General features: G+C 39.8%; 1 protein-coding gene across 6 annotated transcripts in view; it reads left to right on the top strand.

The window, feature by feature from the left end:
- The window catches only part of FOXN3 (forkhead box N3), a 199,967-nt gene that overhangs the window by 172,397 nt on the left and 14,209 nt on the right, over nt 1-13,361 (top strand). For 4 of the 6 annotated variants that reach the window (XM_052696164.1, XM_052696165.1, XM_052696163.1 and 1 more), the window contains 2 exons: nt 795-860; nt 11,692-11,800. In XM_052696164.1, the coding sequence (XP_052552124.1) occupies nt 795-860; nt 11,692-11,800 (175 nt within the window). The remainder of the gene's footprint in view (nt 1-794; nt 861-11,691; nt 11,801-13,361) is intronic. The other 2 variants (XM_052696167.1, XM_052696168.1) reach the window with 2 other exon arrangements.

Genomic DNA, 13,361 nt, shown 5'->3' with positions numbered 1-13,361 from the left:
GTTCTTTTCAGCTTATTCAGTGGCCGTTCTTGGGTTGTTTACTGTTGTCATAGCTACCCGCATTTCCATAGCAGCCGCGCTGCTGTGTGCGGAGCAAGTGAATATAGTTATAAAAGGATCATATTTTGTTCTATCTCTATAACTCACCATCTGTCAACTGATTGTTGGTGATGGATTCAGAAACCAATTTAACAATAACAGTAGCCGGCTGATGATTTTTGCTTATATTAAAGTGACAATGGGTGAGGATGCAAGTAAGTTGATGCTTCGATGAAGACCTGCCTTCGCTTTTCCTTAAAACGTAGTTTTGTTCCCAGTCTTTTCTCAAACATGGCTGAAATCCTTTCTGGCAAATCAAAAAGACCAAGCATCATCTTCTCTACATGCTCAGGTGTAGGTGTTTCCATATGCTTTCCCACTGTCCTGCTTGCTCATCTCAGTGTGTTGATTCTAAGTTGTGATGTTGCACCTGCTTTCACAGATCCTTTGTAATGAAATCTAAATGATCATCACAAAATTAAATAGCAAATCTGTGAGGCTAACAAAGGCTAACCTGTGCTGTCGTGCACACATGCGGATGGTTTGGTGACTTTCCTCGCTGTGCTCTGCTTAGTGGCAGTATGGAGATTACATGCAAGTTTGGGGGTGAATACAATGTAAGATCAAAGAAGCATCTGAATAATGAGCTCTTACACCATCTCACTGAAGAAATTCAATTGAACCTACAGTTTAGCAACGGGGGCAAAAAGATTAGCCCAGTTGTAAATAATGTATTTATTGATTGATTTTTCCAGATCCTGACATTGATGCTGCCACTGCCATGATGCTTTTGAATACTCCCCCTGAGATACAAGCAGGTTGTGAGTAGATATTTCTATAGCATATAGAAACATAGACATGTAAAGTTAATACTCTCTTTTATAAGTATACAGCGTACCAGGTAAAAAGAAGGATTTCATGAAGAAGTACTACTTCTTTTACAGACCCTTATACTTCCTTGACCCTTACATGAGTATAATTTTGTGCTTCGTATTACATTCACTGTTACATGAATAACAGTAATCCATAATCTCTTAATGTAAAGGAGGGGTTATTGTTATTCATGACATACACATAATTTAGTAACATACTATTATCCATACTGATGGAAAGACCTGGGGCAACAGCCAGGAAAGCAGAGAGAGAAAAAGAGCAAGGGAGTGAAGGGTGCATGGCATATGGTTTTGTTTTCATTTTGTTTTGATTTGACTCCCATCGTGTGAGTTACCACAGCCATCTGGATACTTTCCATTCACTTGGGCACCGTTTCAGCTCCTTCCTTGCACACTTCCTGCCTATTTTGCTATTTGCACTACCTGATTCAAGGCAGTAGGCAGGCTCCAGGGAGGGAGGAAAGGTCTGATTTCCTGCCAGTAGAACTGTTCTTGTTCTGGGACCAGACCTGATGGTTTGATGCTGTATACTAACAGAGCCTTGAAGATGCTCTGGCTCCTGCTGTCCTGGGCTGTGCTCATGGTGGGAGAATCATCCTGTCCCAGAGAGCTTGAGGTAGAGGTATTAGAGGAATCCATGGAGAATATTGCTTCAGAAAAGCAGGGAGTACAAGAAAACAAACATATCTCTGGTCAGCAAGCACGGTAGTAATGCCAAGTGACAGCCAGCTCTAAAGAATCAAGGCAGAAGTTAAAATAGAAGCCATTATAAAGCCTGTCTAGCCTCACTATTGTTCTAGCTCATGCAACCAAATCCACATTCCGGGGGAAGCCTTGGTTCTCACTTTGATATTCTGCCTGGGGAAGAGTCAATTACCATCAAAGAATCTCCTGCACAACCGAGGAAAGCTATTGTCAGCCTGCTTTGTGACTGTGCCAGAGAAATATCTGTTGAGAAGCTCCTGTGGAGAGACAGTGTGATGTACCAAGAGCCTGTCTGTGCCAGAGTGGTCCTTGCCCTTCTCTCCCTCAAAGCTTTCAGGAGCTGTGAGACATAAAAGGACAATCAATTCCAGCCCTATGTGCAAGTAGAAAAAAGGAAAGATTTTACCAAGAAGCGGAGGGTACTGATGAGGCTAACAGAGAATGAAATGAGCGATCTTTCGAGGATCAGAAATTTAAGTAAGTCAGAGTTGTGGGCAAAAAATGGGTAACAGAGTTTGGCATATAAAACAGGATAAAAAGGAGTAAAAAAATCTAAGTGTGTGAGAGATGAAAGAAGAAAGACAACATTGTGTGCCCAGAAAAGGGCGGAGAAAACACGCAATAATCCAGACTTGTGTAGGAGCTGGAGAACTGTTCAGTGCAGCCATAGAACAGAGTTGATGCACAGTAACCTGCATAAGCTAAGCACACACTGCAGATGTTTATGTCATGTGCACGTTTCCCAGTATCACAGGTGTTTGTGTGGAACTGATCCAGAGACCTGGCTGCTTTCATACCATAGAGATGACATGTGGACTCGCAAGTGATTTGTTGCTGTTTTAGTTTGTAGAGGTAATTCTGAGGAAGAAAAGTGTGACTTTTGTAATTTGATGCATCTCTCCTCCCTGTCCCCTCCCCAGTGGGCTGTTGTGTCACAGTGTCAAAAGTGAGACAGAGACGAAAGCAGGAAAGTGGCTCCTTCACTCATGTTGCTACCTTCTTGATGTCACAAAATATCCAGGTTTTCTTCTGTGGCTTTATACCAGGTGTAAAGACATGGGGGTCTACCCAGAAGTTCAGGAATCCTTTCGAATGTTGGGTGGGATTGGCTGAAGTTAGAAGAAAAGGTTAGGAGAGTTGATCATAACTTCAGAGGTCTTTCAAATTGCAGCAAAATACTTGTGTATGTGAACACATCCTTGAGAAGGTAAATAAGCCCACCTATGAAATGCAGTGAGGTCTACCTTTACCACTTTACCATGTTAGGAACATCTTAGGCAACTTAAATTAATTACTAGCATGCATGAAGGAACAATTACATGAAAATATCACATTTAAAAATAATTTTCAAATAAAAGGCAAGTGGGCTATAAAAATTTCATAGTGATCCTGAGCATTGTATGGAAGATCACAATTCATTCTCTGCTCTGCTGGTCAGTAGTTTGTAAATGAGCTGAATCATCAGTGTAGTAAGCATGTTGACACTGTTTGGTGTCTCGAAGATTTGGGTTTCTGTTTGTTCTATCAGAGTGCACTATCAGGCATGTGCTCATGTCATCAGGGCTGCAGAATGCCCTCTGCTTTGAAGACAAGCTTACCTGTAAGGGATTTAAAGTGGGAGGGACACTGCTTGCAGTTTGGCCACGAGTATTAAAAACTGACTGAAAATACCCTTTGGGTATGAGAGTCTGACTACCAGTGTGCCACTTACTTCAGCAGCAAAGATGGTCGGATGGAGGCAGAACCTGCCTGTAATTTCATAGCGTAACAGCTTGGCAAGTCCAGAAGTTTAAAAGTCCAGTGCATTAAGGTGTTCATCTGTCCTGAAAACATGTAGAACATCTTTGTGAACCACGGATGTCTTCATGGCACAGTCTGAACTTGTGGGTGATTGCACACGTTGGCTTTTTACTTTGAAGGCATCTCCTTGAATTAAAAGCTGCCTTCCCAACAGGATAAAAACTTGTGCTTCTCTGGATGGCGTGGATGCTAAAAGTGTTTTGTGGATAAAGTTAGGTACAGCCATCACTCAAAGTCATATTAAAATTTATTCTTTTAATGTGATCTGTCAGAAAGAAATCCCATCTTGGTGGCATTAGAAAACCCAGCGTATACTAGTCCTTCCCTGTAACAGACTGATTAATTAGCTTTAGGTTTTAAGTGGCCATTTGAAATTATTTATGAACATCTCAAAGACTGCTGACAGCCACACAGGAATTTTAAAATTCGCTTTAGTTTTTATATGAATCCATGAAACTGTGTCTGAGCTGGCACAAGCATTGCTCAGCATTTGCTTCAATCACACTGTGCTTTCATTTTCATGCAAAAAAAGATTGCAAAATAAAAGAGTAAAATGCTGCTATTTGGATTTTTTTATTGTTTGTGGGAGTTTTGCTTTATAGACTTATGAAAATGATTGTGTTGCAGTCATACTGGGTTGTTGACGAAGTAAAGTTGGCTTCCTAACCTGTCCAGGTTGGCAAGTTTCATTCCTGGATTGTGGTAGCACTGGCATCAGAAATTTCTAAACAGTTTCTAAAATATTTACACCTTACCATATTTTTACAAACTAAATAACTGGAGATTGCAAATAAAGACAGAAGTTACAAGCAGCCAGCAGGGCTCCACTGAAAAACACAATCCAGCTGGCAGAAGGTACAGGTAGAAACATAATTTGAATGTTTATTTTTTATTTCAGTTTATGGAAGTCCTTGCATTTCATCAAGTTTTGTATTATTTGATTATGTTAAAAAAAAAAAAAAAGGAACACCTGGCTCCTTTAGTAGCAGCTATCACGTGTTATGAATACTTTGTATTTCATTAGTAGTGGAACATGAATATTTATACCATGATACATGACTTGCATTGAGAGCTGAATTTTTACCTGGAGGGGACTCAGTTTTGATTGGGTTGCTGAGGGCAGGTTGTGTCCAGTGGCTGAACCTTTGTTCTCTGACGGGTATCTGGCTCACAGAAGGGCCAAGGGAGAAGATAGCAAACAAAAGTGATGAAGCTGCATCTAGACGCTGTGGCGACTCGATTAGTGAGTACCTACATGTTATTTTGTATGACTGTTGAAATGCTCAGTACTTCACATCTTTGCAGCGTCTTGCATGTGAGTGCTACCAGCTGGCACTTCCAGTGACATATTGTCTTCAGCTCCAAGGTTGTATCATCCTGGCATGCTGCTTAGTCCTGCCAAACCGTGTTTTGCCATGAAGAAACTGGGCATAGCGTTCGGTAGTTCTGCAGTGTGTTTGGACTTCCTGAGGTTCAAGTCACTGTTAGCATTTTAAGTAGCAATACTTTTTTCATCAGTGGGATTGTTGTGAACTTGCTCCATTTGCAAGAACCAATGAAAGGTAGTTGTGCAAAACCTATTGATAGTAATGCTGGTGAAACGCACCAAGGTCAAAGCATTACACTGAAGATATTAATGTGAGTCACTCCTGACGCAGCCATCATAGACATAGCTTTGAATTCAGGAGTAGGCTTTTGCATGTTGCTATATGATTTGGGAATTGCACACCAATGCAAGCATGTTGCCCAAGCTGCAACTTAATACTGCACACAGCTGTAAACTGCTTGCAGGTAGGGCTTGGGAGGAAACCAGGAAACTCCAGGAGAGCGCCTTCAGCTCCCAACATTTATCTTCCAGTTTGTTTCTAGTCATCCATATTAGCTAGAAAGTGACAGCCTTCAGGATATTTCATGGCACTGTTTTTAGAGTTGGTTCTTTATTAGAGACTGAACTGCTCTACTAAGCATTTTTGGGAAAATAGGAGAATGGAGTTTAGCTGGGCACTTTTTAAAAGGCAGGTTTTTCAAGGGTAAGATCTCTGTTTTGGAAACCTTTCTTCCCTCAAAGCATCTGTAACGCAGCATAAATACATTCAGCACATCTTAAATTCAGTGGGATGAGAAGAAATTCTTAAAAAAGGTCTACTTCTATACTAACAAAAATGTATCTGAATGAAATTCAGTTTTTAAGCGAATGCAAGTGGATTGGATACGTGGGATATATATTTACAGAAATGAAGGAAAAAATGATATAAAATTGTCTTAAGAGCAAACAGAAATGCTGTGAATAGGATCAAATAGAACATGCTGTCTTCTCAGTGCATTTTTATTGTATGTGAAATGTGTAACTGCTATGTTCTGTTTGAAAGCTTGTGGACAAATTACTTGTTACAGCCGATGAAGCAGCTTCCAGCCTTACTTTTTATATCAGAAAATGATAAATCATAGACAATGAAGTATTTCATAAAGCTGTTTTTGCTGACAATTCTGTAACAAAGCAAAAATTGGAAAAGCATTTTCATTGGGTTGAAACTTTCCATTCCATTCAATTTGAGGGGAACGGTATCCTCAACTTCTGTTAATGCAGATTCTGTTTTTTGACTTTTGGTTTTTCAATATTATGTCATTAAAGTGAAGAAATGAAATTGGAGAGAGAACTTACTGTTCTGATGTACTTTCTCCCTACTTGCATTTTGATTCAGCAGTATGTTTTGTTCGCTTTGGGGAATTTCATGGCTGGGGGATTGTTAATTTTTATTTCATTTCTGAGCACAAAAGTATTTCACTACCAGTGTCTGAATAAGTAGTGCTGTTGTTAACCAGTTCCAGTATCACCAAAATGGTTGGCTGGCGTTTTTTACTTCATGGGGAAAAAAAAAAAAAAAAAAAAAAAAAAAAAGCTCTGAAGATTAGATTATTATTATTAAATGCTTTTATTTAAGGTATGAATGTGGTAGGATTACCAGGACACGCTTTTCGCGTGCTCCAATTTTTGTTTAGGGTAAATAGCTGGTTGGGTGCATCCTTGATTTGCAGTTTGTTAGGGCTGCAGATTGTGGAATCTGAGTTCCAAAAAAAAAATTCTCTTAAGTAGTAAAATAGAACATGCTAGGGAGACAGCATCAAATTTATGCTTGGGATAAGAGAGTTGGAGTGAATAAAGTCATGCATTTGGCAGATAATATTTGCTTCTGGCAATTTCTGATGTCCCATCAATTACACATCATCAGCAATTTCCTGTTTTCAGTTCTTGTAGCCTGAGATAAAGTATTCTGCTAAATGCTGTCCTGGAAGGAAGAACTGGCAGAAAGAATCTAAAGCTGACAGATATTAGCAGACATTCAGTATCTCCTGCCTATAGTAATTTCATCCATGCTACATGAGATGACTCAGGGAAGAGAGGCTGACATAAACGCGTGTGCCACATGATGACAGGAGAGGCAGAAGAAACCAGTCTGTCCCAACAGAATGCCACTTTCGTGCTTTGAAATGTTCACTTCAGTAAAAACTCGTTTTTCCTCACTACTCTAACAGTTGGCTACCTTGAGCTAGAGAGTTTAACAGAGTATGCTTGTTTCCCAGATGATGTAAAGAACATGTCCATTACCCTTTTCTTATTAATTTCCTTAATTTACAACAATTTATTAATGCTGAGTTAACTTCCTCACGCCAACATTTGACCAAGAAGCTATGTTCCTTATTTAGTGAGGAGCTGGAGCGTCAGTGTGTCTGCTGACACTTTCTGCTGAGTATTTCCTCCACCGTTTCCACTTACGTTTTGCTGATTTGATACACTGTGTGCTGAACAGTCATCTCTTCAGAGAAAGGTGACCAGTCTGACCTGGGTTTGGTTGTTGTGAAGGGCTTGGACAGGGTTGTTAGCTCAGCTGGACAGGAGGAGTTTGTTTCTGACACACACGCTCTGTGAGATTATAGGTGTCATCTGCCAAGGGTTGTGATAAAAGAAGTCCCACAGTTTGAGACAGTGTACTTAAGAATATGCTCAGTTGGAACAGTCCTGCACCAGCTGTGGGATGGTCATGCAGCCACCGTGTTATTTTCCACCTCAAGCTGCTGGGTGCAGTCTGCAGAGCAGCAATTTGTATAGTTCTGTTGGATCTTTTTAATGTTATCTAACATTTTGATGGATTCTGATTATGGCATGTTCTACCACATGGCATTTACTTTATTGTCTGTGAAACTTGTTAATGTAAAAGTTTGCTGTAGAGTATAAAAGAAAGATTATTTCCTCCTTGGAAAATTTTATAGATGTAGCTCTGATTTTTGATGCTATACCTATTGCTTCTCTGCAGTCAAGCACTAGAGACTTGAAATTCCACCAAATTCTGTTCCAGTTGTGGAATTTCACCAGAACAGAGTAAGATCAAAAATCCTTTGCCTCTTTAATGCAACAGATTAGAGGCAAATTCTCTGTATGGTTTATCTCTATTTACTCTAAATGAAATATTTCTTGGGTTTTAAGCTTTCTGGGAGAGAAATGAGATCCATTGCCACTTTCAGAGCAAAGCAGCGATGGAAGCTGAAGAGCAAATAATGATTTTATTCTTTCAGACCGTTCAAGTTTCACTAAGAACATTTTATGAAAGAAGAAACCTTTAATCAAAGAGGTGTACTGATCTTTTTGCATTGGTTTTTTTTCAAGATGTATTCCTCAGACATCACCGTCTCTAGGAACACAGAAAAGGTGTAAATTACATTTCACACTTCTGCCTAGGAATGTGGATCCATGTAACCTGCCTGTGCCTTTGGTTAAAGAAGCATTACAAAAGAGGACTCGGGACTGGATGGTGTTAGTACACACCAGCTCTGATTTTTGATACGGCTTAGAGTAAATTGTTTTACCTCCACACTTTGAATTTTCAATCTAAAATATAAATAACTAACCTCAAAGTATGGTTTCAAAACTTAATTAAAGCTAGGGAGGCACAAATTTATCTTTGGAATGAAAGCTGTACGTATTTTCCAGTAAATAACCCAAAAGCCCTCAAAAGTGCCAATGCGTGAAAATAATTCCTTGGATAATCAGTAACTATTTCATACAACCTGTGCAAAGGCAGGGATAGTATCCGGCTATCAGGGACAGCATATACATTGGCAGTTTGTAGGTATCAACAATTCAAAATAAATTACTGTCATCTTTGGAGGGATGGGTGTTGATGCTGCTCGGAATGCAGTAGGTAGCAGTCACACGGTGCCATGCCAGCTGTGTGGATAACCTAGAAATTAATAACTTCTGCTGCTGCATTGTTTTGATCACCACTGCTTTTCTGTTTTATGTTAAGGGTGCTGTGGAAACTCCTTTAACAGCAGGTTTTTTTTTCTTGCCGGTTCCAGATGTTTACAGGAAAGATACACTGCACTATCTGGGTTTCTCCTGTGGTTGATCCCTTGTACACAGCCTTTCTGTTTGTTTGCATGGCTGAACTGGTGATGCAGCAGTACTGCTGCATTGTAATTCAGAGTGTTTTGGGAAACTAAAAGAGAAATGAGGACCAATCACTGCATTGCAAGCTGAAATAATTACTGAATTCTGAGTATTAATTTCAATATTCAGAGCTGTGGTATACTTAAGAAAAATTAAGGCTTCTTTTGGCACTATCAGTACTACCGAAGTCTTTGGATGGCACACTGAACAGACCAGGTGTAACTGGGGTGAATTTCATACATAGGAATAGGTGCCAGTGTGTCAGGGGGTCTCTTTGGGGATAGTTCCAAAGGGCAGTGAACTTCTTTTTATTTTTTCTTTTTTTCTTCTCCTTAGCATTTGTTAATTACTGAAGGGAAGAAGTTGAATATGTTTGTGTGCTCAGACTGGAATCTGTTTAAATGTGAAACTTTTGAAGAGGTCATTCCCAAGTAGCACAGCATGACTTATGGATGGAGGAGTGGTGTGAATGTGGTTATTAATAAATACAAACTCCAAGCTACAAAACATGGTGTACTTTATGTACATGAGAGTGCAAAAAATTGAAAGTCTGAGAAAGCCAAGAAGAAAAGACATGACCCAATGGTTTCAGAGAAGTGATGGGTAAGAGTAAACAGGATTTTTTAAAGAACCAATTTCTTAAAGGGATGCCAGTAAGGCAGAAACAGGGAGAAAGGAGAGAAGAAGGGCTGAGATAAATATCAGCTAACTTTGCCAACAGACTAGGATAATTAAGTCACTGTGGAAAGAAGAGTTTGGGCATCAGGGAGTCTGTTGCTCCTTTTCTTGCAGCAGAATTGCCAATGTGTTTGCTTTGAAGTTGTGTATGTATATTTATTTAGTCAGCACACATAGCTAACTGACAAGTGAGTGCGTGTGTGCATGCCTAAATGGTTTATTTCAGTATAAAACTCTATGGTTTGTATCTGAGTAAAGATGAAATTACCATATCTCTCTAGGTCAAATTTCTTGGTTCATTTCTTTTAAGGGGACTTTGTAAATACACAGAAACTGTACTGTGTAGTGAAGAATGAAATCTGTCCCTCTTGTAAGCCTGCTGGGAAACAGTGCCCATTGGAAATTATGTCTTTTCATTGATCTTCAGATATTTAGCAAGTTCATATGTTACTTTAAATTTGCCCATTCTTTGTGTGTTTTCTGCTAGACATATCCTTGAGCAGATCATTTCACTTTTATGTCTTTGTTTTGGCCTTCATAAGGTTATGCTATGAAAGAAATATGAAACAAAATAAAAAAACCTCAGACTTGGGAGTTATTAGCAAGAGAACATTCCTCTATATTATTTACAAACCCAAACACAGGAACATTGAAAGCCCCGAGTGAAGTGTACGCGATTGATTTCTCATAATCTAGTGCTGGAAGAAAATGTGCACAAAGTAGTGAAGTATAAATAGCAAAAAGTGATTTTAGAATTATTTTGGTCATTGAAAGCTGACCCTTGTTGTTACAAAGTAGGTTCTGTAATTTTGGCCATTTGAGTTTGTACTTAAGCACCTAAATATAAATGACCTATTCTTCAGAGGTTCTCAGAAGCAAGGGTGGTATCACACAGTGGCAGGATTTGATTAAGGGGTGATGTGCTGTCACCAGCAGGAGAAAAGAAGATTATTTTTCCAGGACTAATCCTTGTGGTCTGGAATGAAGCAAGGTGAGCATCAGGATACAGGAAGGGGAGCATGGCTCCGGCTTGGTGTTGATAGGTACCTCAGCAGCTTAAAAATAATATGTTTCTAGGCCTGGATTTATTTCTCTGCCTCAAAGCTCGCTAATGTTTTTGAGTATGGGCATTTGAAGTTGGGCGTGTGAAGTGTAAAAGTGTTCTTTGATTCTTAGGCTGAATGAGTTTTCTAGTCACTCTGTATTTGCGGAAGTACAACCTTTGAAAGTAAAATAATGTAGCTGTTTGTGTTTATTTAATATGTATTTTTCTATATATATTTAAAAGTAACACATACACAGTAATGGTAACCATTGTCCTTTCGGACATTGCGCGTTAGGGGAAGGTATGTACAAATGCTGACTTTTAGTAAGAAAAACAGGCTGATTATGGACATTAAAGAAGCATGTTTGAGTGAAGGTGGTTTCTGTCTGCAGAGATTTAACAGTTGTGCAGTTATGCCCAAGTCCCTGGTAAGTGCTGTGTTCAGTAGTCCTGCAGCCCAACAAGGAAGAAGAAAATGATGAGGACACTGAAAAGCACCTCTGTAGAAATGAAGTACTCGGATGTTGGTTAAATTCTTATTGGACAGAGCTGCAGTGCCCGATGCCCAGCCCAGTGACAAGACCCCAGTGAAACCTCCTATCCCCAGTGGCCAGTGTCTTTGCCCCCTCACTGAGGCCTGTGAACAGGCTGCATGCTGCAGGTACCTGACTGCTGGCTGCTTACATTCTGCTTGTCTGTAAAGGGTCATTGTTTCTTACAGTAAATGAAAGTTACATCTATGCTCAGAGCTGTTTTTGACTCGTAAGCACATACATTCCCAGAAGAGCTGTGATTATAAAACCATTCGATTGTACACAGAGTGATCTGCAGCAACTGGGTCAGGCAGTGGCTTCCACAAGCCACTTTATCACTAGTTGCTGTCAAAATATTTGCAATGAAAATAGCATTGAAAATAGGATGGCATTCACACGAGTTGAGATGAGATGCTGGAAGGTAAGCAGTGCACTATACAAGCCTCTCCGATGTTTTCTCAATTCACTGAAAAGCTTAACATTCACGTTTTGCTCACACACTTTGCTGATGTTTTCTTTAAAAGAAAAAATATACTCCTTTTTGTTTTTTAGTTCCTCCAGGAGTGATACAGAATGGAGCTCGAGTTCTGAGTAGAGGAATATTTCCTGGAGCCAGGCCATTGCCAATCAGCCCTATAGGAAGCATGGCTGTTGCAGTAAGGTAAGAGTGGCTCATTGTGAGATCTTTATAGAATAAATTATTATTTTGCAGATAATATAATAATATGCATAAGCTTGGAACACGAGAAAATTTACTGCTTGCTAATACTTAGGAGATTTTAAATGAAAGAGACACTCTGCCATCCAAAACTCACGGACTGCCATTCTTTGCAAGATAGTCATGGCATTTCTGTCTTATTTCATAAAGGCGTACAAAGAACATTGTTTTGTTTTCACTAGCAAGTTGAAGGCAGCTTTCTGTAAGAAGCTCCTCGGGTGGCCTCTTTTTCTTAGTGCAGATATGTTTTCCTGCCCCCATCCCCCTTTAAAGACAGTTTCCTGATTCTTTTTTCTGGGATTAAATAACTATAGCTGTTATTTTGTTATTAATGTAGGTCTTTGTGAGATGGTTTCTTTCATTACAGATTCTATTTCAAGGTTATACTGAGACATTCAAGGGTAAAGTGTTGTTTGAAGATCCTCGACTTTTTTTCCAGAAAGCAGGGCACTAAGAGACATCTAGTGATGGCAATAAGAACTGTGGTTCAGCGGTTTGCTTTACTTAAAGTAGTGATGGTTTATTGTTGCACGAACAATTTGCCTCAGGTGTAGCTCCGTTTTGTGTCAGTCACAACAGAGAATAATCCATCAAGTGTGCTGCCAGTGCTCTTTCAAAGCTCACATTAGCAGTAAAAGCCAGCTCAGGCAGTTGGATATTCTGGGTGGGATTTCATGTTCAGTGCTGGCACTGCTTTGCTGGGCTGCTCCAGTTGCACACTAATCTCAGTAAGTGGTTGCAAAGCAGTGAAATGAAGGAGCTGGATAGCTACTTGTTCCATCATTATTTACTTGGGATTTTTTTCATTGCACTTTATTTTTTATCTCTTTTCAGAATTATTGTCCAGCTCTTTGGGGATAGTTTTTACATCCAAAAAAATGGAGGGAGAGAGATATTCATGTAATCTTGATGACTAAAAATGCAGAGGAGGAAAGACACTAACTTTGATGGGCAGCTGCTTCAACTGTTTTTCATATTTGCTATGCTGTAGAGATACAGCCCTAGGGGTCATCCCCCAGAAGTCTGCAGAGTTTCTCTCCATCTCACTTTTCTGCTGTCTGGTCTTGCTAGCAGTGGAGGGCAGCCATCTTCTGTGGCTCTGCTTCTGGCTTTGGCCTTGTACTTGTATTCTGCGGGTACTTGTATTCTGCTGCAGAGGGGACTGCAGAGCTATAGGACTGCTGGATTGTATATTGTATACATACATTTATACATTTGTATACATGCATTTAGGAAGTGACCAAGCTAAACAGAAGATGCAGTGGTCTGAATATTCTCTGAATGTGCAGCTTATCTGCACTTCCAGCTCAGGGCCCTTCCTTAGGAAGACGAGACTTTCTGTTCTGCAATCAGGGTTAACTTAAGGAGGAGATAGATCTGTTTTTCCATCCATGGCCACTCAAAAACTTTCTTCTGTGTAGACATCTCCAAATTGCTGTGTTGTTAGGCTGCATATAGTTAACTTTTATACATTTCTGAGGTCTTCTCTTTGGAGTGGGAGGGG

This window comes from Tympanuchus pallidicinctus, unplaced genomic scaffold (genome assembly GCF_026119805.1).
Source record: "Tympanuchus pallidicinctus isolate F22 unplaced genomic scaffold, pur_lepc_1.0 scaffold3, whole genome shotgun sequence".
Lineage (NCBI taxonomy): Eukaryota > Metazoa > Chordata > Aves > Galliformes > Phasianidae > Tympanuchus > Tympanuchus pallidicinctus.
This window is presented reverse-complemented; position numbering and strand designations above follow the sequence as displayed.